This window comes from Chanos chanos, chromosome 4 (assembly GCF_902362185.1).
Source record: "Chanos chanos chromosome 4, fChaCha1.1, whole genome shotgun sequence".
Lineage (NCBI taxonomy): Eukaryota > Metazoa > Chordata > Actinopteri > Gonorynchiformes > Chanidae > Chanos > Chanos chanos.
Genome location: NC_044498.1, coordinates 12,695,310 through 12,718,366, shown reverse-complemented (window position 1 = coordinate 12,718,366; position 23,057 = coordinate 12,695,310). Strand labels below are relative to the sequence as shown.

At 39.3% G+C, this 23,057-nt stretch overlaps 3 protein-coding genes across 3 annotated transcripts; 2 read left to right on the top strand and 1 right to left on the bottom strand.

Annotated features, from left to right (window-relative positions):
- Positions 1-5,430: 5,430 nt before the first annotated feature.
- LOC115809977 (UDP-glucuronosyltransferase 1-6-like) lies at positions 5,431-7,316 on the top strand. Its single transcript, XM_030771869.1, has one exon. The coding sequence runs from the start codon at positions 5,622-5,624 to the stop codon at positions 6,618-6,620; it is 999 nt and encodes a 332-aa protein (XP_030627729.1). The 5' UTR covers positions 5,431-5,621; the 3' UTR covers positions 6,621-7,316.
- An 8-nt stretch (positions 7,317-7,324) lies between these two features.
- Positions 7,325-9,311, bottom strand: LOC115810156 (serine/threonine-protein kinase pim-2-like). The gene is made up of 6 exons (XM_030772082.1): positions 9,242-9,311; positions 8,884-8,978; positions 8,608-8,658; positions 8,091-8,469; positions 7,565-7,741; positions 7,325-7,450 (listed from the first exon to the last, which is right to left on the bottom strand). Exons 1-6 carry the CDS (start codon positions 9,309-9,311, stop codon positions 7,338-7,340), a joined length of 885 nt encoding a protein of 294 aa, XP_030627942.1. The 3' UTR covers positions 7,325-7,337.
- A 6,471-nt stretch (positions 9,312-15,782) lies between these two features.
- On the top strand, positions 15,783-21,057 carry ugt1b1 (UDP glucuronosyltransferase 1 family, polypeptide B1). The gene is made up of 5 exons (XM_030771868.1): positions 15,783-16,762; positions 17,998-18,129; positions 19,645-19,732; positions 20,420-20,639; positions 20,778-21,057. The coding sequence occupies exons 1-5, from the start codon at positions 15,905-15,907 to the stop codon at positions 21,055-21,057; spliced, it is 1,578 nt and encodes a 525-aa protein (XP_030627728.1). The 5' UTR covers positions 15,783-15,904.
- The last annotated feature ends 2,000 nt before the right edge of the window (positions 21,058-23,057 follow it).

Sequence of the window (23,057 nt, the reverse complement as noted above, 5' to 3'; positions counted from 1 at the left end):
AGGAGCAGGCGTTATGCTTTTAGGTATGCCTTTTGCTACATTTGAGGTTTGAAGGGCCTTATTGCACTCAGTAGTTTCTGGGGTGGCCATTTCTGGTAAGTCATCAAACTGAAGAACCCTGCAAGTTCTCTTCATCTTATGACAGGCAGGTAAGTCGTGTTTGTTGTAAACACCATCCTTCCTCTTTGGGTCATTAAAAACATTGTCGTGTTGATGTAAACTCTCATACTGACAAATGTTCCTTGTGAAAAACTCTGTGTCATCCACTTTGTTGTTTGTGCCAAGTTTCTCTTTCTCTTTGAACTGTCTTTCCCTTCTCTGGTTCCTCTTCACTCTTGCATTGACAGGAGGCCAAACATTAGCAGCCTGTTGTGTGCGAGAGGTGCCTGCTTTCACACCCGTTGCTTTGTCCCAGACTAGAACATTGAGTTTCAGAGCCATCTGTTTGCAGTACACCAAGTTCCTATAAGCGTAAACATCAAAAGACAGAAAAACAGACACATGTGTTTGATAAGCGTACACACGCACGCACACACTGGTAAACTTGCACTAAAAAATTTAGGTCAAATTTTGCTGTGTTCCAATGAGGTAAAAGGTGAAAAAAGTTACTTTGACTTTTAACGTAGATCTTAACTTACAATTTTACATATTCATCATGTAATCACATTCAAACTGCATAATCAAATCGGGTATTCAACTCCTGTTTCCTGGACTTATTTATACCACTCAGAAGTACTTCAGAAATGTCAGGGAGTCTGAAGTCTAAATCAGAGTTGCCCTGAGCGTTCAGACAGTACTCACCTGAGGGCAGGACTTCTACTGTTTTTTTAATTAAACCTCCATGTCTAACTGAGAAACAGGGCTATGCACTATAGAGCCAATCCACAGCACAGCAAGGACTAGCAAAAACGAAAATCGGAATGACTCCACAGTTTTACATTCCCAATTATGAGTCCAATTTCTTTGGAAAGAACATAACTTGCCTCTGAAGAAAGACATGAGGCCTTGAACAAAATGTCCATCTTGAGTTGGTCACACCCATTTTTGACAATTTCACTGCTTCCTTTCTGATCCGTCTCAGGTGTATCCATAGCCTCCTGAAAATATATCCCCAAAGTAACCATGAAGATAGATTCCTGCTTCATCTCAGCCCTAATATAAGTGTTTTTGAGGATTCAGAATGAAATTATCTCAGGAGACATAAGAATTCATGGGGTGTCAAAAAAGAACAGAATGTTAGGTTAGCCAGAACAGCATATAAGAGTGAAACAATTCAAAATCAGCTACGAACTCAGATTAGTAACTGGATAGTAAAAGCTTGCCATGTTAACTAAGCATCCTGGATCACACTTCTACATTTTTTAAATACACAACCGAAACTCTTATGTAGTCTGCAGCTCAGGTTTGAATTACCCTTTCGCATTTTTAAGTCTTCTTGGTCGCCATGGTTTTGTTAGCATCCACTGATCACATGACAGCGATGCTGGATCTGAATGACAAATCAAAGACAATTGTTACCACAAAAAAAATCTCAGGGGAACATTGTACCGGGCAAACTACTGGTAGTAATATGATTGACCACTGATAATATTTGGCTCTGCAAAACTAATCTGCTTTGCCTGGATGTATATACATAGTTTTGTAATTTTGGTTTCTTTCCTTAATATTCAATCTCGTTCCAGTGTGTAACAGCCAGAAAGCTCACTGTGGAAATTTGAGATCAAACATTATGACATGTTTGCTATGCACTTTTGAGATGCATGGCAAAGGGTTACAGGAACACTGATCACAATAACCAAAGACAAAGTATTTTGTTCCACCAGTGTCTAAAAAACAACAAAAAAAAAAAAAAAACACCAACAACAAAACTCAAGTCAAATCTGGAATGCCAACCATCATCTCTTGCTTTCCGCTTCCGATGTGCTTGACGTCTCATCCGGGTGAAGAGCCTCTTGCACTCTCGACACACCACTGAGGACCAGCCAGAAGGTGTACTGGGGCCCGACGCGGCCGATCCACAAGAGGAACAGGAGTCGTTTGGATTATCCAACTCAAAGTCCATGAGATTACTGCTGCCTACAGGAGAATCCAAGTGAGCTCCAGCAGGGGGCTTTGGCTCACAATTTGCACCCAATGTCAGGTGATCCTGAGGGTCTTTGACAGCAGTGGAGTACCTGTGCAGGGACTGAAGCCTCATAGAGTGCTCACCAACAGAAGGAGACAGCTCTACATTATGATGCTCAGCATACAGTGGTGAGATGACATCCTTTCTCCGTGAGGATGCAGTTAGATCCCTAAAATTACCAACAGCATCATCATTTTCAAGAACACCCTCCCCGTTGCTAGTCAGATCAACAACATCATCTCCCTCATAGTCAAGCCCAGTGTCGCTTATCACAAAGCAGTCACTGTTTAAATCCTGGAGGTCCACGTCCCAGGGACGAGTCACTTGTCTCCTGTCTCTGTGTTGGATCTGTGAGTATCTCTTGGTGGACACTTTAAAGTCCTTCAGAGCCCTCCGCTGTTTCCTTTGGGTACCACTTCGACATGGAACTGAATCCTTCTGTCTCTTCATAGTGACAGAACTGGTGGAGCATTCACTTTCACATAGAATTTCAGCCTGGGGAAAAGTTTCAATAGCATATAGGTGCCCTCAAGGTACTGAACATGCTTATGACAACATAATTAACTTATGTAGGCCTATTTGATGAAAATGTGTAGGTTCCTCTGTTTCAAATAAGGAACCTCTAACATTATCATCGTCGAAGGAACTTGCTAAAGAAAAAACACATCTATTTATCAGTTGGAAAATAAAAGACTATGGTTTCAGTTATACTACTGTTACTTCAGGTATCAAATCGATTAATGCTATCAAATTACTGAGGCCAGATTCAGTGCGTGGTCAACCATGATCAGTACGCTAAGCTACAACAGTGCTTCTCAATCTGTTCCTCAGGGGCCCACAGCCCTGCGCCAGCACACCTAATCCAACTGATCAGATGGTCATCATACCACTGATTAGCTCAATTTGTGATTATGCGCTAAAAGAAAGATACCAAGGGCAGGAGGACTTGAGGTACGCACTGAAAACCAATGATACACAGAGGCTGTTGACAAATTTGCCTGTGCTGTCCGTGCTCACTCAAAGACTTATTCCAAACTGATTCATCCAGCTATTCTACGTAATCTTATATTTCGCAGATTTCTACACAACTAACTAAAGCTTGTAGTAAGTGGTTCACAGACATTACGCCTTAGCAACTTAACTTCAGCCATAACCACCTTTCTAAATTTGTTCAGTAAATTAACCGTCACATTTGCTTGACAAAGGCAGCTACGTCTTATCAGAGATACAACACTCACACTAAACGTTTGCCAAAACGATTTATCTAACTCAGTGATGGAAATCGAGGCAGAAGGTAATGAAGCTAGAAGCTAATGAGGTGCTCGCCACATCGTTCAAAAAATTTCGATTTAGCTATCGTTAGCGTACGTGGATATCTTACTCACCAAACACTAAAAAAAAGCAGTTAAGTTAACGTTCTCTCGCACAACCGACAAAGCGACGCAAACCTGCACTGATAACAGCAACTGCTTTACTACGTTTCCAAATGCTTTTAGCCCCTTTGTCTCAAACAGCCATTAACTTGTTATTTCAAAAAACACTTCTGACAGTTCAAAGCACTACCCCCTTTCGTTTCCCCCGCCGCGGAAAATGACGTCACTCACTTCCCAGTGTTCTCTCACCTAACTGGGCAACTTTGTGTTGACCGTGTCTGACGGAATCACTACAAATGTGGCGTAAAGAATTTCACAGTGGACGAAATACAAATCCTAGTGTAAAGTCGTGTTCATGCCTCCAAATGTTAGCGGTGGATCAGGTTTTTTTTTTACTCCGGTCGACACATCTTTAAACAACACTGTACCTTAAGTGAGATCTTGTGCAAAACGTGTCACATGATAAAGTAAAGCAACATACTGTTGTTCACACGTTTACAATGCATCCCTTTGTTTCACTTTCTTGTTATCCTGTGGGTTCTGTGCAGTATTCTGAGACACTGTGTAACGATAAAACTATAAATGACTTTGCTCGTAAAGTTTTCACTGGATTAAATACGACCTAGCACCAAGATCTTTCATTCCAGACCAGTTATAATAGAGGAAGTCTTTAATAGAAGAATATTCTTGAATTCCAAGTGCATTATATTCATTGAAATTTTACCTGCATTAAAGGTTTGTTGTTGTTGTTGCTGCTGTTTGTTTGTTTGTTTTATTTGTTTGGGTTTTTTGTATTTGTTTTTATTACTGTTGTCCACAATGGGGCAACTTTTAACTGATATTTATCCACTATTTTCAGTGGATATTTATCTTATATCTACAAACTTCAGAGGAACATGTAGAAAACAGTGTAGGTAAGTTGTGAAGAGCATTTTCTAATTAATTCTACCACTATTCATTTGTTCACATGCCATTTGTTTTTCATCATGGCTAGTGTGCAGATTTAAGTGTTTGTATCCCTAGCCACTGGTCTAAATGGGTGAAATTTAACAAAAATTATTCAATTCTAGATCAAGTATTTGTACTTTGGCTCAGTGCTATGACATTGTCAAATGTATTTAATACCTGAGAGAGACACAAGTAAAAAGTAAGCTATGGTCCTTTTAGATTTTGTACTTTTGTAAGCCAGTTTAAGATCAACTACTCTTAGAGCTAAATAATATCAGAGTTTCACTGTGAGGATACTCTGTCTACCAAGGACACTGGCTGATGCAAAAAGCATTGTTCACACATTTGTCACGTCACGCCTCTACTACTGCAATGTTCTGTTCTCTGGTCTGCCTGCCTCTAGTACCAAAAGTCTTCAGTTGGTCCAGAAAGCTGTTGTCAGAATCCTGACTAGAACAAGGAAGTTTGGCCACATTATACCTGCTCCACGTCCGGTTGGCTACAACACGAGGGGCACTCCCTCCCTGGTTGGTCGAACGGGAGAGAGAGGGGCAGGGCACAACATCAGGCCAGATGGTATTGCCAGCCCGCCACCACTGGGTACCTGTGGAGAGAGAGAGAGAGAGAGAGAGAGAGAGACGCAAACGAAACAAGACGCACACAAACAAAACACACAGTGCGCCACACGTAACAGCCTTGTACACAGTAAATTTGCCAGAGTAAAATTTACTCAAAGAAAACTTTTCAGAGAGGGACCAAATCTTTTCTGGCATACAGTAAGATTTCTTCAATTTGAGTAAATTTTACTCAGGCAGATTTACTGTGTATGAGTGTGGCTGTCTTCCCCCCAGGTGTGCCCTGACCCCCCCGCCCCCCAACCCCACCGCTCCAGCCTTGCGTCACCAGCCTTGAAACTGGGGCGGATCAAAGGTTGGGAAAACATGCACTCTCATTCCATATCTCCCTTTGCACATACTCAAAGGTATTTTTGCTAGAGTCTAGTCATGTGGCAAAACTGAGTTAATCCTGCAAGGAATTTGCCCTGTGAATGATAGAGGGATGTAGACACAGTGAGACATAGACTCAGATTCTCACTGAACGGAGCAGTAAAGCAGACTGAGAGATACAGCCAAACCAACACTACAGGGACTTGAAGACAACCAGCTGAGAAGAGAATGGGACTGATACAGATTTTTTGTCTAGAGTTAAGTCTGATCCTCACCGGAGCAGTGTTACATGCTACTGAAATCAGACAAACTGGTTGGACTGGTAAGCTGTTAGTGATACCCATGGATGGTAGTCACTGGACTGGTCTGAAGGCTGTCTCAGAGGACCTGGGTCGTAGAGGTCATGAAGTAATGGTGGTGATGCCAGAAGTCAGCATGCGCTTAGGCCCTGGAAAACACTACACCACCAAAACGTTTGCAGTACCATACAGCCAAGACCTACTGGACAACATGACACGTAGGCACGGTGAAATACTGAAGATGTCAAAAGTGTCCTTCATCAAACGTATCAACATGTTTCTGGAAAATATGAAGGATATTCTTTACATTTTCACGTCAACATCTGAGAGCCTCTTGTTCGACCCAGAGCTTCTGGCCTTTCTGCGCGAGCAGAATTTTGATGCTTTGCTTACAGACCCTGCATTTCCATTGGGTGCTATCCTAGCACATAATCTCTCTCTGCCAGCGGTCTATATGCTACGTGGTATGCCTTGTGGGCTGGACACAAAAGCCACAGGCTGCCCTGATCCTGTCTCCTACATTCCTCGCTTTTTCACGAGATATACAGACCGCATGTCCTTTGGTCAACGTGTTGTGAACTTGCTTGTGAGCATGCTGGAGCCGTTAATGTGTAAGTTATTATATGGGTCACTCGATGACATAGCATCGCGTTTAATGCACAGAGACACAACCGTGTTGGACATTCTGAAAGGTGGGGCTTTGTGGTTGATGAGGTATGATTTTATGTTAGAGTTTCCCAAACCTCTGATGCCCAACATGGTGCTGATCGGTGGAATTAACTGTGCTGTGAAGAATCCTCTTCCAAAGGTAAGTCTCAGTGCAGCTGTGGGCAGTGGCAAATTTACCAAATACAGGGCTTTGGCCATGAAACCTATGATGGACCACTTTAAAATAAATTATTTACATTTACATGTACTACCAATATGACTGTAATAGCTTAATTGACTGATTGGCCAACAACAGAGACACAAAATACGAGCATGCTCAAATAGCTGTAATAGAAGAGAGCTTTTAATGAAGGGAGAAGAGTCTTGGTTGGCTACAAAACATTATTTGTTTATCTTTTATCACAGCCAGGCAACATTAGGCAACAATAAAGTGTGGCTGCTGTTTGTCACACACAAACCATACAATGCCATTGCATTGCCGACAAAAACAGAGGCAAATATTTTATATTGTTTTGAAAATTTGCATTAGCTCCATTGTTTCTGATAAGCAAGTTCAGGAAAAGTTTTAAAAATAGGAAGGGGGAACACACTGGAAAGAAAAACGGAAGCTTGAACATTTCATTTTATTATTTGTTTGTTCCTTCCTGAAGACTTTGTGCTAAGATAATTTGTCAGTGAATATGTGATTCCAGTCTTTTGGATTTTTGGTTAAATATTTACAAAGATTAGTTGCAAACAAGTGCAAAATTTCAGGGCAGTTAAATGTATGAATTTAGGTGTTGAAATATTCCATATTTAACTGAAGCATAAAATTAAACATGAATTTACTATGTGAATATGAATTTTAATAGCCGAACATGAAGCATGATTCCTTTACACTTATTAAAAGCCATATAACAGCTATATGACTTTATAAGACAATATGTAATGACAATATATAATAATAACTTATTTTGCTCATAAAGTTTTATTTGATTTAAATACAGACGTTTTGGTTCTTTGTTATCCATGGATGCTGAAGTATCTGTTCAAGGGTGGGACGGTCATTTGGACTGGCAGCTAAGCATCTTCGGATAAGATGGCGGCAATCTGCAAAATGCCATACAAATGATAGAAAATTCATTTATTCCAGCTCATCCCATCCCCAAATCAAAGCCCGCCCCATATCCAAACAAAGTCACAAAACTGTACTTCCGTCCATACCTCTTGCTATGCCCCTCGGAAAATGTAGAATTCCTTTGATGATATCATCATCACTGTGGAAAGGCACATCACCCCATACCATCTGGAACAACAGGACACCCACAGACCACACTGTTGCAGGAATGGCAAAGTACTCTCCTCTGAGAATGGTCTCCGGAGGAAAGTACTCAGGTGTACCTGCAGGAATGAGTGAATACTGAAAAGATTAAAGTCAAGCAGAGACAGTAAAGATCTGCTGAAACACGAAAAATACACCCCATTTTGTTATGTAGTTGTTGTGATAATTCAGAAGTCTTCCGTGAGTTATATAGCTTATATGTAATAAGTTATGTTTAGTCTTAAACAGCTCCACATCCACACCCTATATTTTGTATCCGACCAGCTTCAGTGGGCAAATGTAAATCTGTCATAGTCTTATGTATTCATGTTAAAATTGTACTCGAAATTGGATCAATTCCTTGTTCCTATATTTTCCTCTCCCCTTTTATAATCCCACATATTCCTCCATCCTCCTTTCCCAACTCACCAACTACTTCTGTGTAGGACCCCTCTATGAGCAGAGCTGCTGAACCAAAGTCAAGCAGCTTGACACACTGGGTTGCTATCTCTACCAGAATGTTCTCTGGCTTGAGGTCTCGGTGGACAATCCCACGGCTGTGGCAGTGCATCAGTGCACTGACCACCTGGCTCAGAAAATGGCATGCCAAACTCTCACCCAGGTAGCCATGCTGTCTCTGCATATAGTTGAAGAGGTCAAGGCAAGGCTCTGGGCGTTCCAGGACCATGAGGTAGAAGTCAGGCAGCTCAAAGTAGTCAAGAAGCTGAGCCACACCCTCACATGTGGGTTTGTTACAGACCTGACGCAAGAGTACAATCTCCAAGGGCAGAACCTCTCCTTTCTCAGACTAAAAATATGAGAAGATAAATACAGAGCACATGCAAAGCATTACACATAGAGGAATACATCAGAATTACACCAGGAGTGGACGTGCATGATTTTCATTTTTGTGTTATTACCTGTTCATAGAAAATTGCTTACTTACCGTTTTTGCCCACATCTTTATTTTCTTCATATCTACAAATTTCAGAGCAACCTGTAGAAAACAGTGTGGGCTAATGGTTGAGCATATTCAAGATATATCCATCTCTCTGTTTATGTACCGGTACAGATCGTATAACATAACGGAATATCGAGGATATATTCATGCAGCTATTAATGTCAAAGAATTATCACATACATCAAATTATCTGATCTACACGCAAGCAGATATAAAATGAGTTCAATAATATTCTCAGAGATCCTGAAGATGCATATTTACTGGCAAATTATCAGTCTTCCTGTATCCTGCATAGACAATTCCGTAACCTCCTTGTCCTATCAGCTCTCGTGACCCGTAAAGTTCCTCAAATTTCTCTGAAATATACAGCATGTTAACAGACTGTGAGTGGCGAGCTCAGTCGGTACGCTAGTGATTTCTTGTTGGGTCATACGTTACCACTTTACCTCTTAAAAATGAATGAAAAGTAAAATGAATGAGTTTTGTGAGGGAACCCATCTCAGATAGCCACTGGTCTCAGAGGACGACAGTCAACAACCATATCTTCAATTCTACACTATTACAGTTCTGTCATATCCATGTTCAGCTTTGTTTTTATGAATCTCTATGTACATTTTACCTGCTGAGGATGGCGTAGGAGAATCTGCAGATACTGCGGGATCAGGTTTCACAGATGGTGTGTGCTCCATTTCTTCAACACAAGATTTTTGGGGGGTCTCTGGAGTGATCGATGTCTCAGATTGAGTTTTCATGGATGTTTCATGACAGATCTGTTGAATTTGAGACTGGGACACAATCCCTGAGGCTTTCCTCCATCGAGTCATACTACGAGTACCAAGTGCTGGCCCGCACACTAACCTACAATATCGGTCCAGCTCAAAGCAATAAGTCACGGCCATTCCATGTGTTCCCTTCTTCCTTAGATTCTGTACTTCCTGCTTTCCGCAGACCTTCTGATCGCTGTGTATTTTCATCAGGGGGTTTTTACACCTTCTCAGCGCCAAGTGTTTCTGCCTTGTGACTTTTTGCTTTTTCTCCACATGTCGTCTCTTCCTAGTATCTCTCTTTTTGGGCTGATGCCTCCAATCTCCCTCCACAGCATCTTGCAACTCTCTCTTTTGCCTCAGTAAAGGATCTTTGCTCTTCTCTAGTTCAGAATTGCCTTTATGGCCTGAAGCCTTATCCCAATCTGCAGTGGGACAGGTGGATGGAGTAACTGCAAATATATAAAATTTGTTTAAGGGTTCTTGTTTGTTTGTTTGTTTGTTTGTTTGTTTGTTTTAGCAACTTTACATTTCCAGGTGCTTCAAAAATGTATTCATTTTACACATTGTAAGTCCCTCTGATACACAGGACACTTACAGGAAATGTCAGCAATCAGTTTGACCCACAAGAACCATACAGGATATAACACCAATATATATCGACTATTTGAGCATTGTTGTGCTGCAGCAGTAATTGAATATTGGTACTGCAGTTTAGCTTAGATACCTTTTCTGTACAGCAGCGCTTTTCAGCATAAAGTGCCTCAGTGCAGTATAGTACAACTTTTGAGGGAATACTCATATGCAGCTCAAATACTAAGTGCTATGGTCTATGATGGGAGTTCTAGGGGATTCCTGTCTACAATGAGATAAACTGACAATGGACCTGATTTCTATTCTCTGTCAAGCATCACATTTACTGGGAAAGCATACACACACATACACAAAGACGCAAAAGAAATAAAGTACACAATAACTTGTTCCTAACATATGCTTGCCATCATTTTGAAAATAAAACGGAACAAAATTTGAGAGCAAAATCTAAGCCAGTAAAATTTCAGTGAACCACTCTAAAGATGTAGCCAACAAAATGACTGGTCTCTTTCTGTATGAATCAGTTAAGTACTGCCTACATGTGGTAGAAGTTTAAAGGTTTCATACCTTTGGAGGGCCTGGGTGTCATTTCACTCCTTTTGTAGTCCATTTTCTGATTAATTTACCACCTAATATGACAAACCCTGCTGCCCAAAATCATAGTCAGAGAGGCTATTGAATCATGCACTATAATGCCTATGTTACAGTCATCTATGTCACAGTAAAGGGATCCATGTGGTCATAATTTCAAGATTCTGAGGAAGATGTTTGTCCTACACATTGTCTTCTGCATAAAAATCCTACTGAGGGTTGTGTGTGAAATCAAATGATTATAATACTTTGAGAAAAGTACACAATTTTATCCAATTAGAGAAAAATGTAATATTTTGTAATTTTAAGAGGATGGAATTTTGAAGATATTTAATAAAAAAAAAAAACTCTTGTCCACAGTTCTAGAATGTCGAATCATCAGCATAGAACCTCAAGCCTTGACAGAACATTCCCAGTGGTGAACACAAAAGAGGTGTAAGATTAGATTAGTAACATTTGCATAAGTCATTAATAATATTTGCATAAATGAGCTTTTCAGCCTTTAGGAATCTGTATAAAGTAATTGCCAGAATTTAATAGTTGTTTACTTTGATTTGGCAACACCATATGAAAATAACTATGCAGGTATTGTAAACAACCCAGTTTTGTGGAACTGTATTGTTGCCTTGCAGAACAACACGGTTGACAATGTTTGTTCTAACAGATCAGATCAGAGTTCAAGGTGTATCAGTAAAATGTTAACAATTTATGCTGCGCTTTGTATGTAATCTACAATTATCCTAGACAATCAGTAGCTTTTGGCACCTTCAACTTTTTGACAGCTTCAACTTTTTAACTTATGCTTCACTCCCTTACAAAGTTGTTTTCCAACTTGGTTTGAACAGCAGGAGTTTCACTCAAACTAATTTTTTGCTTAAAGCTTTGATATTATTTAACAATTGTTGATATTGTTAAACATTTTATGATATTGCTGAACATTGTTAAAATCTGGGAGAAAGACCAATGAAAAGTAAGACATGAGTCTTTTAGTCTTTGATCTTATGTTAACCAGTTCAAGATCAGCTACTGTGAGAGACAACCAAATAATGTCAGAGTTTAATTGTGTGGATGTTTTGTCTATCACAGGCACCATAATTAATTTGCAACAACATCTACTACCAATATAACAGTAATGGCGTAAATGACTGTATGGGCAACAACAGAGACAAGAAAAAAATCCCAAATATACTCAAATAACTGTAACAGAAGAGAGCTTTAAATAAGGAGAGAAAAATCTTTGTTGGCTACAAAACACATTATTTATCTGTCTTCTATCAAAACCAGGCAACATTAGCACAACAAAGAGCAGCCACAAAACCAGATGTTTCGTTGCCAACAAAAACAGAGGAAATATTCTAGGTCGTTTTGAAAATTTGCATTAGCTCCATAGCTGCTCATCAGCAAGTTCAGGAAAAGTTTTAAAAACAGGAGACAGGGACACATCAGGAATGAAATGGAAGCTTGATCATTTTAGCGTTTGTTTCTTGCTTGGTGCAGAATTTGTGCAAAGATAGGTTGTCTGTGAATATGTCATTCCGGTCCTTTGGACTTTGTTAAACATTTACAAAGGTTAGTCGCGAACAGATGCCAACATGTTTTTTACAAACTGTTTCTCTACCAGATTTTGACATGGTCTTTTATTACTCATCGGTGGAATTGCTGTTTATAGGCGTCGTTTTTTTTTTTTTTTTTTGATAGCCTGATTATTTATTATTAGGTGTTGTTACATGTTCTTGGAAGTTTTGTGTTTTGTGTTGTGTTTGTGGGTTTTTGTTTTGTTTTGTTTCGTTTGCTTCTGTTTGGTGTGTGTCTGCAGGACTCCTACAGGTAGTGTCCCTGGAGGTTTTCCTGTTTGCACCGTTTTGCTGTTGTCAATTTGACTTACAATTATTGTATTTATTTGTTTTCCCTGAGTAATTTTGTGTTGTCCAAGGGCGGGTAGCGTTTTTGTTTTCTTTACGTGCACTTTTTAAGTTAGGCTTAGATCAGTTTAGGTCAGCAGTTGCCCGGAAGTCTCATCTTATCTTTTGTTGTCGGAAGAGAGGTAAGATCTGTTCTCCCAGATAAGGTGTAGGCAAGGGACCTGCTGACCCACTCTAGTCAGCTGCTACCTGTTCCTCTCGTCACGTTTGTTCTTTCGCATTTCCATTGGTAATACTGCTCAGGGATACTTTTGTGTTTTGTTAACTAAATGGCATTTGACGCCTGTTTGAGCTCTGGTAGTACTTTTGTGTTTGAACTCTGGTAGTATTTTTGTGTTGGCCCATAGTTTAGACCCATGGTTACAATAAATCAAGTTGTCTTTGTGGCCATAATAGTGTTGGATTTTCTTGTAATTTTACAAGTAAACGAACCGGAATAAAAACGCGCTTGGAGAAAACCTTTATTTGGTGGTGGTGGAAACCGGCAGCGTGTTAGCCTGCAAAGCTTAACTCAGAGAACAGTTACCGCGATCGACCTTTTATACCATGAAGCAAAGAGACGATAGGCGAACAACGTTGCTTGATGCAAATCAGAATCTAGGTGTTAATGCTAAAGTCCCCTTTTGTCTGTGATGGTTGCCATTTGCACATTACCGGTTGTATTTTGCCTTAATCAATTGCTCTTGGCTCCAACAGTAACGTGGCGCTAAAGGTGTGAAGCTTTCTTTGTAGCTATGGTAATAAGACCATCAGGTTAAACAGTTCTCTTATCCTGAACCATGTCTGTTCAGATGTCACTATAATCTAAAAATATGTATGGTCATTTGCAATTAGAGCTGTGATCATTTGTTGTCAAAGTAAGGGTTTTTTTACATGCTTGAAATTCCATTCATTCATTCATCCATCCATTCATTCATTCATTCATTCATTCATTCATTCATTCATTTATTCAGTTTCTAAGTCGCTTATCCTAATTAGGGTCTCGGGGGATGCTGGAGCCTATCCCAGTGTTCATTGGGTGAAAGGTGGGGAAACACCATGGAGAGGTCGCCAGTCCATGGCAGCGTTTGAAACCCCAGAGCAGTTTAATATGACACCATAATATACCTTAATTTCATGTGTTGAAATATTCCATATTTAACTGCAGCATAAAATTGAACCTTAATTTATTATATTAATATGAATTTCAATAGCTTAACATGAGGCATGATTTCTTTACACTTATTTAAAGCCATACAAAAGCTATATCACTTTAAAGGAATATTATGTAATAATGCCTTATTTTGCTCATAAAGTTTTATTTAACTGAAATACAGATGTTTTGGTTCTTTGTTATCCATGAATGCTGAGCTTTCTGTTCAATGGTGGGATAATCATTTGGACTGGCAGCTAAACATCTTTAGATAAGATGGCGGCAATCTGCAAAATGCGAAACAAACAATAGAAACTTGAATTTTGTCCAGCCCATCCCACCTCCAAACATACCGAAACAGACTGAAGGTCTTTTATCATTCAGTGGTGGAGTTGCCCTTTTTTAGGGGTCATTTTTTGACATGTTCATTTCTTTTATCTGATAGTATGATTATTTATTAGTAGGTGTGGTCATTTGCTACTGATGCCTGGTGTCACAAAACAGTGTAGGTCCTGCTTGTCACACACAAACCATACAACGGCATTGCATTACCAACAAAACAGAGGAAATCCTAGTATGTTTCAAAATTCTTTAAAATTCCAGTTAACATTTATTCTGTGAGAACATCCTCAAAGTCAAGACCTCTCACTGATTATTTCTGATTCAATTGCCATTATGGACAGACAACTGAGTCCATGTCAATGCATTGTAGATTCTTGGTCATTTTGAAAAATTACATCAGCTTCCAACTGGCAAGGTCGGGAAAAGCCAAATAATTGTTTATTCTCAGTGACTAGAATGATAACTATGTGCAATGATGACAGCTCTTTAATCTGAAGTTAATTTACAATCTATACTATACTGTTTTATACATTTCAGTTTCACAACCTCTCTGTGGTTTAGGTTGTTATTCCTTAAAACATATGTGTGTTGCCTGTTAAGACGTGATATTAATCATGCTGTTATATTTACAGTTTAAACTGTCTAACTGAACTTGCCACTCCTTTATTACCGCAGTGCTATCTCTAATTTTATGACTTCCTTTGTTTTTGAAAATTCAAACATTTTTCAAACAACCATTAGTCATATGCAGGGGTGTTTTATTCAAGGGTACAATAAAACCACTAAAATAATATTTAAAAAGAAGAATTATTCATCATACATTAGGTTATAAAATCCCAATGTCAAACTGATTTTGCTTAATATTTCCAGCATGCATTAAAACATTGCTACTCATATGAATGAGAAAAAACAGCTGCTAAAATTATTTAATTGATTTATTATTATTATTATTATTATTATTATTATTATTATTATTATGTTCAAAGCTTAAAAATACTATCAGCTGACATTTGACACACTTATTCTGTAAATTCACCGCAATATTCCCTCTGGGTAATTGGGTTCAAATGCTAATACTGTGGCCAATAAAGGACACCCTTTAACTGACAGTGTCTCTGGTTCTGTCGCTGTATGTGGCAAGGTCACCGTTTTCTATAACAGGGAAACTCCAGTGACTTTGTTTAGACAACACCACAGCATGTCATAACACACAGATCAAATGTCCTGCTTTCTGTTCAAAACTTCACCCTCAGAGAGGAACAAACACCATACTGAACTGTATTACTGAAGGTATGCATGGATCTTTTGAAGTAATGCTATCTGTGCAGCTTGTGGATGTTTTAGGTGGTGGTGGAAGGAGCTTTTGCATGCTAACTCTGTTTTGGGGGAGTGCTTGTAGTTAGGGCTTCTCTGGTTACCATGACAAATTTATAACAGTGCCTTGCTTCACACAGACAGTGAAGTGGTCAGTTTGTTCATCTGGTCACTTCAACCTTTTTACTCCACCCTGTAAAAAAAGTTCTTAAGTATGTCCGCAACTAAATGAGTTCACTAATTTAATGTCAGAGTTATGCAACTCTACAACTTATTGAGCCCAGAGACAGGAATCTTATTCAGGAGGTTTGGTTGTGAAAAATGTTGGGAAGCGTCTCTGGAACTTGCAAGATCATCTACATAAAAATACAGACATTTAAACAACCCCCTCCACACACACACACACACCACCACCACCATTTCTCACTCTCTCTCTCCCTCTCTCTCTCCCCCTCTCTCTCTCTCTCTCTCTCTCTCTCTCTCTGTCTTTCTCTCACTCTCTCATCCTCCCTCTTGCTGGCTCACTCAAAAAAGTGTAAACAGTTAGCCCCCTCCCCAAGGGGAGGGGTTTCCCTTTTCCTTCCCTCTTTTATTTCTCTGCTCTGAGCTTTTGGCACGCAGTTATGCTACAGGAGGCTTGGTTGAGGAGACTGGGGCTGCTGCTCTGGCTGTGTTCCTGGCTGGGGCCAGTGCAGGGGGGTCGTGTGTTGGTCATGCCCGTAGATGGCAGCCACTGGCTCAGCATGAAATTGCTTGTGGACGAGTTGGCGCAGCGTGGCCATGAAATCTTGCTCTTGGTACCAGAGACCAGCATCTTAATCAAGGGATCCGAACTGTACCACACAGAGACCTTCAGCGTTCCCTACTCGCGCTCTGACTTGTCAGCCAGTGTGGAGTGGATGAGGGAAGGTGTGTTCCGGCGTAACCCCCCACTGACAGATATAATGATCAATGTGGAGCGTCTGATGAACTTCACAAGCATGCAGGTGATAGGCTGTGAGGCGCTGCTTTACAACAATACTCTGATGGAGAAACTAAAGAAAGCGGAGTTTGAGCTTTTGTTGACTGACCCTTTCCTGCCCTGTGGTACCATCATTGCCACTGCTCTTTCACTACCCACCATCTACTTTCTACGTGGGATGCCCTGCGGCCTGGATTTGCTTGCGGCCCAATGCCCATCACCACCATCCTATGTTCCCCGGTTTGCATCTGGCAACACTGACCAAATGGACTTCATGCAACGTGTGAAGAACTTCATAATGACTGGCGTGGAGCTACAGCTCTGTCGGACAATGTACAGCCGTTTCGATGAACTCGCCTCACGTTATCTGGAGAGGGACGTGACATACCGTGAACTGATTGGCTATGGTGCTATCTGGTTGCTCAGATATGATTTTACTTTTGAGTTCCCTCGGCCTGTCATGCCAAACATGGCTTTCATTGGGGGCATCAACTGTGGGAAAAGTTCTGCCCTTACTAGGGTAAGTCAGCAGAGAATGTTTATCCATGAGTGAAAACCACTATATCCAATTTACACCACAATAGAAAGATCAACAATTTCTTTAAATGTTGAATATTGGTTTATTTCTTTGTGTTATGTTGGTAGTACAATTTGCTGTTGAGCTCCTGAGGAAACACTAGGGACCATGGCTGTTTGTCGCTGCATGTGGCAAAAGGAAAGAAAAAGAATTTTATCTCTCTACTTGTTTTGGCTGCGCTCCCTACCCCCACCCCCCTTTTCCTCTTTTTTGAAGATGAAAAAGAAAGAAGAGGATTTCTTTTTCTGCTTTGAGTTCATCTGATTTGTGACCGTGGTTGGAGTGTTTTGATTGTTATATGGCAACGTTACGCTGTAATTATGGCTAGCTGAGGACAGTTTGAATACTGTGTTTGAGGCTCAGTGTTGCTGTTGGGCGTTTTGCCCTGACAAGTATGTTATTTACCTTCAACTTACATGAACCTTAGTAATATGACTCCCTTTTTCCTGTTACAACGGTTGCCAGGGTAACGATGTATACTCTGATTATTTCCTAACCAGCTACACTTCCCCCCTTGGGTGAGGGTGTCAGAAAGCCTGTTTCTCTAAGCTGATATTCAATTTCAGGCTTTGTTATTTGTCACCGCAAAGAACTGTGTGTTCTGCATGTGAAATTCATTATACAGACACCACCAAGTGATAGTCTTCTTAGAAATAAGCAATACAATGCTTCAGGTTTCATGACATGAATTTGTAGTGCTGTCTGTGTAGACTTAAAATACATCACGGAGCTTCCCATCTCCCTGTTTACTCCACTGGCACAAACTTGAGTAGTTTTAATGTGTCAAAGGACAGAAGCTACAGTGTTAAAAAGAAAATATCTGGAAACTGCAAAACTGATGTCAGATGAGATGCAGAGATCTGCTGCTTAGTGCAAGAATGCAGGAAAGACATATTCTCAGAATGTTTTTCTATGTGTACTAATGTTAATATTAATATGCAGATACACTTAGAACAAAATGTGAAATATCCCGACTCGTACTGAATATCCATGTGTTATGAAAATATGATAGAACATGTTTTACATCTCGTGTAACCATTTTGCAATCAAAAAGCCATTTTAACAGTGTTCTTGATCAGTAGTAACTTCTAGGAAACGCGGATTTTATAGTACTACATAACCAAATGAAAGAGTGTCTCCTGTTCACAAACGTTTGATATCTCTCCCTCTGTTTTCAGGATGTGGAGGAGTTTGTGGAGGGATCAGGAGAGCATGGCATTGTGGTATTCACGCTGGGTTCGCTGGTGGCGTCCATGCCTCCAGAGGATGCCGCCGTCTTCTTTGAGGCTTTCGGCAAGATACCTCAAAGGGTAAGGAAGAATAAAGAAAAAAAGGTTAATCTTGTTAAACAACAGAAGCATCTTTGAAAAGGTCTTGTTCTTGATCTAAATGAGGATATTCAAATAAAACTTTACTTGAATTTTTATGTGGAAAAAAAATTACATATGCATTGTTTAAGTATTGCATTCAACAATCCTGGTTGCTACTCTATGTAGTATAATGTTATATTCTCCTAATTTGAATCCTTTATGTTCCACTCCTAATTTAGCATGAAGTATGTGCCAAAAAGACCAAATCCTTACTAAACAAGTTTCTATATCTGACACTTTATGACAAAGATTTGACAATGGCCCTCTGGCTCTGAAACAAGGTTTGCGTGATCTATGCTTGTTATGCTGAACCACACATGCTAACCACAGATGATTCTTCCATCATAAACATAGGTTGTAGTGTTTCATAAGTCACCATGTGTTATTGTTTCATTGGCTGTACTCTGTGTAAAATAAAGCAGAAACTGTGTACAACATTTTAACATAAGCTGCAGGAAGAACCTGGGGCACATCTGGATCCCATTAGTCATTATGATTATCCCAAGAAGATCCCTGGAGATCACACTTGGAGAGCTTAAGCCTAACTCCAACAACTAGTATTTCAAGAGCAGAGTGCCAGATATTCAACTCTTACATATTTTGATAATCTCAGTATGCTTTAAAATACATGAAGGGATTCTTCTGGATATTAACTGTTGTTAGTTTCATGTGGATTAAATGTACTGCAAAGGGAGCCAAACTGAGCAATATCAGTGATGTTCTCTTTAGAAAACGGAATTAAGCAAGAAGCCAATGGTCCATTTGTGGCCTCTCTAGGTCTTTTGTCGTCCCAGCAACAGTTTTAACCAAACTTTTAACCAGCTCCAACTTGTCCTCTCAGTGAATTTTAGGTAATGTTGTCATTCTCATATTTATTAATTTATCCGTTAACAGTGCATTATTCACCCACCCTCATAATTTGATGATTTTGCTGGTTTTTGTTATAAAGCTCTGATTTCAAAATGGCTTATGAGGTAACTGCAGTTTAACACTCGTGTTGAAAACTCATATGAGACAAGACTGGGCACTAAGGTAGGAAGGAGGTAGATGTAGAACATAAGAGTAATTTTGGAAAAGTAAAAGGTCTCCAATTGCAATCCTTAACCCTCTTATCAGACTTAGGGGGGAAACCATCCTACTATAAATGATGACATTCAGTTGTATTTGTATCCTGTATATGTATCCTAAATTATTTTGTCAATATTATATTGAAAACGATTTGACTATGCAATATTTTTATCGAGCATTCTTGCATTCATTTTACTGGACCTCAGCTGGAGAGAAATTTCAGGAAAATTCAAGTGTCCTTTTATTTATTCTTTATTAATACATAAAACATTTCTTGCTTGCATATAACATGACTGGATAGCCAGCTCCTGTTGATGTCATAATGAGTAGTTCAAATGGATTTAATAAAGATGTTCAGGATATCAGACTAATGACATTGTTTTGCAGGTTCTGTGGAGATACACTGGACCAGTCCCTGATCATGTGCCAGAGAATGTGAAACTGATGAAGTGGCTTCCACAGAATGACCTCTTAGGTGTGTGTTTCATGTTTTTAGAGATCTGTTTGATACTTCACTCATTCTTTCACCCCAGCACTCCAGTATCTCTACTCTGGGGGTGAAAAAGATGAATGACTCATATCGAGTAGAGACAATGCATTCAAACTCATGTCATCTCACTAGGCAGCCTACAAAGTCTAAAACCAACACAAAAAATGTATCGAAGGCTTAGGAAAAGTATTTATAGGGATTCATTTTTTTTTTTTCAGATTACGTGTTTATTTTTTGAAAGATTCTATATATAAGTATTTTAATGATCCAAAAACACACTCATAACAGGTTGTGTAATGGAATAATTCCATATGCATAATTGAAACAGTCTCTGACATAAGGAGAGCTCACATTACCACAGCTTTTCAGGTCTCAGGTAATATTTTGCCCTGTGTACCAAAACCAACGTCCATGCAATGACACCCTAACAGGCATGAGGCAGAGTGCAAGTAACTCTGTCATATATCAAAATCATTTCATTTATGCATCAAGGCATTTTGTACCAAAACATACAAATACTTACTCTAATTGCTAAGTTAATTGTCAATTTCTTCATTTTAAATATTTCATAAGGACACGGTAGCTCAATGAAATTAGTCTGTCATTTTGGCATAAGAGAGTGTTCTGTTCAGTGGACCCTTTAGCTTAACTAACCTTTCCAACTATGCACAGGTCATCCTAAAGCCAGGGCTTTCATAACCCATGGGGGGACACACGGAATTTATGAAGGAATTTGTCATGGCGTTCCCATGGTGATGCTACCTCTCTTTGGTGACCAGAATGATAATGTACATCGAATTTCAATCCGAGGAGTTGGCATAGCCCTCAGCATCTTCGATATCACCTCTGAAATACTAGTCAGTGCACTGGACAAAGTTATCAACGACAGCAGGTGAGGTCAACAGAAGTACTGGATGATTTTTTTTTTTTTTTTTGCCTTTGAACCCTCATCAGAAATGTTTTTTTTTTTTAAATCTCTCTCTCTCTGTCTAACCCCGGCTTATCTCTTGTTCTCCTTGTCTCTCAACAGTTATAAGGAAAATATGGTGAAGCTTTCCAGAGTGCATAATGATCGCCCCATTGAACCGCTTGACCTTGCAGTCTATTGGACAGAATTCGTCATGAGACACAAAGGAGCAGAACATCTTAGGCCAGCTGCTCATGAGCTTAACTGGCTCCAGTACCACAGTCTTGATGTTATTGGCTTCCTGCTGTGTGTTATGGTGATTGTTATCATAACAGTGCTCAAATGCTGTTCATTGTGTTTGCGGAAATGCTGCAGGAAGTCACCAAAGAAAAAGGAAGACTGAGGAGGAACATTATCACATGAATCAGATAACAATGAGCCAACCTCTCTCACCATGGTTTATCTTAATTAGCTGTGCAAACAGTCCCAAAGAGTAGAAGGCAGACTTTATGTAATGTAATGAATAACCTTGAAATAACTAAATGTCTGATCTTTTGTTTGTCTCTGGATCTTTTTAAAGTTCTACTTTTGTGGTCTCCTGAAAAATGTTCAACTCGTTGAGTTATATATTGTCTAAAGGATGATCTCCAACTGATTACTTTCACAATAATGTTGAGGCAGATATTTAAATTTCTCCAAATTACATAATGACGACACCTTAACAATTTAGTCAAAGATGCAGATTAGTGTTTCCACTGTATTTGCAGAGGGAAATTTCTGTTTCAAAGGAGGTTATAACTGGGTGTAGTATTATGCAGTGGACCAAACCCCTTTCACTTTTAAAATCTGTTTGAGAATCCGACATGCAATGATTCATTCAGAATTGAGAGGGTAGCAACACCAATGTCTTAAATCAACTCCAACCTTCATGATGGTGTCAGCTGTGTATCCTAAGTCTTAATATACAACTATGTAAATGTAATGTATCTAATTCAAAATAATACTGCTCAGCAAACATAATAGTAAGGCTCTAATTTATATGTAACACAGGATCATCATCTATTAGAATTCAGTCTAGTTCTGTTTGTTAGACGTTGCTCAGTATGTGAGATTATTGCATATTTTGTCTGTATTGGTGGACTGCTCTACTTCATTACACTCACACAGTCTTAAGTTTAAAGCACTGACTTATTGTGGTTTCAGAAAAGGATACTTCTTGTCTGGGGGCGAAGAAGGACATCATACAAATGAATGAGTCTATATTTCGTAAAAAATAAATATGAATATAAATATAAATATTAGGTGAATGCTGTTGCTTCTCAATAAGCTATAACTGATTTTGCACAAACACTTTGCACTTGGAATTTTTTACATTTGGAGTGTAATTGCTAATGTGAATGAAAAATTGTCCCTGAGAAAATACAGTATAAATTTGAAAATAAAACCATTATTTGGTGGTAATACAGGGGCTGAGTCTCTCTCTCTCTCTCTCTCTCTCTCTCTCTCTATCTCTCTCTCTCTCACACACACACACTCTCACATTAACTGGAAATCCACACCTGTCTGTTTAATTTATCATGAAACAATTACCCAGGCGAGACGAACGTTTGGCATCCCAGGTACTGATCTATGATTGGATGAATGGAAGACTTACTGGGCGGGGCAACGTCAGAAATAAAAGTCATGAGCTCTAGCTCCAGCTGGTGCCAGAGAGCGAGGAATAATCATCAACAAAAAAACAACAGGTGTTCAGTGGACTCTTTAAATGACATTGTGGCATGAACGCTAATCAAAAAGGTAATTTCCTGTGTAGATGGTGGCCAGAATTAGTAAGATTATTTCCTGCTGTTACTGTTTCTGTGATTTGTTCTTAATATCTTATTTACTTTTTCAAGTACAATATTTATCAGTGTACAAATCTGATACTGACAATGCAGGCAGCTTTGTTCTCCTTGACTTTTGATAGTGTATCTTAAAACATCTTCTGAAAAGGTAAATAGCCAAGATGAAATGTCCCATGTCCCATCCTTGTTTGACAACGTATATGACAAAACAGGGCCTTTCTCTCTTTTTTCTACAGAAAAAGAGGTTAACACATGAAACAAAATGTAGCCAAGTTAGAGGTGACAATGTGAAAACATTCCTGGTTTCTGTACTTGCAGTTATGAGGGAAAGATACAAAATGGGCACAGAGGATGAACATCTGGTAGGTGACTAAGTTGTGTTACAATAGGCACTGTTGGTATAATATGTTCTGAGCATTGTTGCCTTGTTGCTCAATGCTGTATTGTACACTCATACAATTCATAAGCTTTTTTTCTGTATAAGATCAATGTCAGATTTGATGTGAGGAGAAATCTACTTTACTCTTAAGTCTTAAGTGTAAAACCACTAAAATCTGGG

Bases quoted from the DNA above. Each gene is read 5' to 3' on its own strand.
- LOC115809977 (XM_030771869.1), top strand. From the start codon at position 5,622: ATGGGACTGATACAGATTTTTTGTCTAGAGTTAAGTCTGATCCTCACC.
- LOC115810156 (XM_030772082.1), bottom strand. From the start codon at position 9,311: ATGGAGCACACACCATCTGTGAAACCTGATCCCGCAGTATCTGCAGAT. The intron at 8,659-8,883 runs GTAAATATGCAT...TGTTTTCTACAG, and splicing joins GGAAGACTGATAATTTGCCA to GTTGCTCTGAAATTTGTAGA. The intron at 8,470-8,607 runs GTAAGTAAGCAA...TCATATTTTTAG, and splicing joins TAAAGATGTGGGCAAAAACG to TCTGAGAAAGGAGAGGTTCT.
- ugt1b1 (XM_030771868.1), top strand. From the start codon at position 15,905: ATGCTACAGGAGGCTTGGTTGAGGAGACTGGGGCTGCTGCTCTGGCTG. The intron at 18,130-19,644 runs GTAAGGAAGAAT...ATTGTTTTGCAG, and splicing joins TCGGCAAGATACCTCAAAGG to GTTCTGTGGAGATACACTGG. The intron at 19,733-20,419 runs GTGTGTGTTTCA...AACTATGCACAG, and splicing joins TCCACAGAATGACCTCTTAG to GTCATCCTAAAGCCAGGGCT.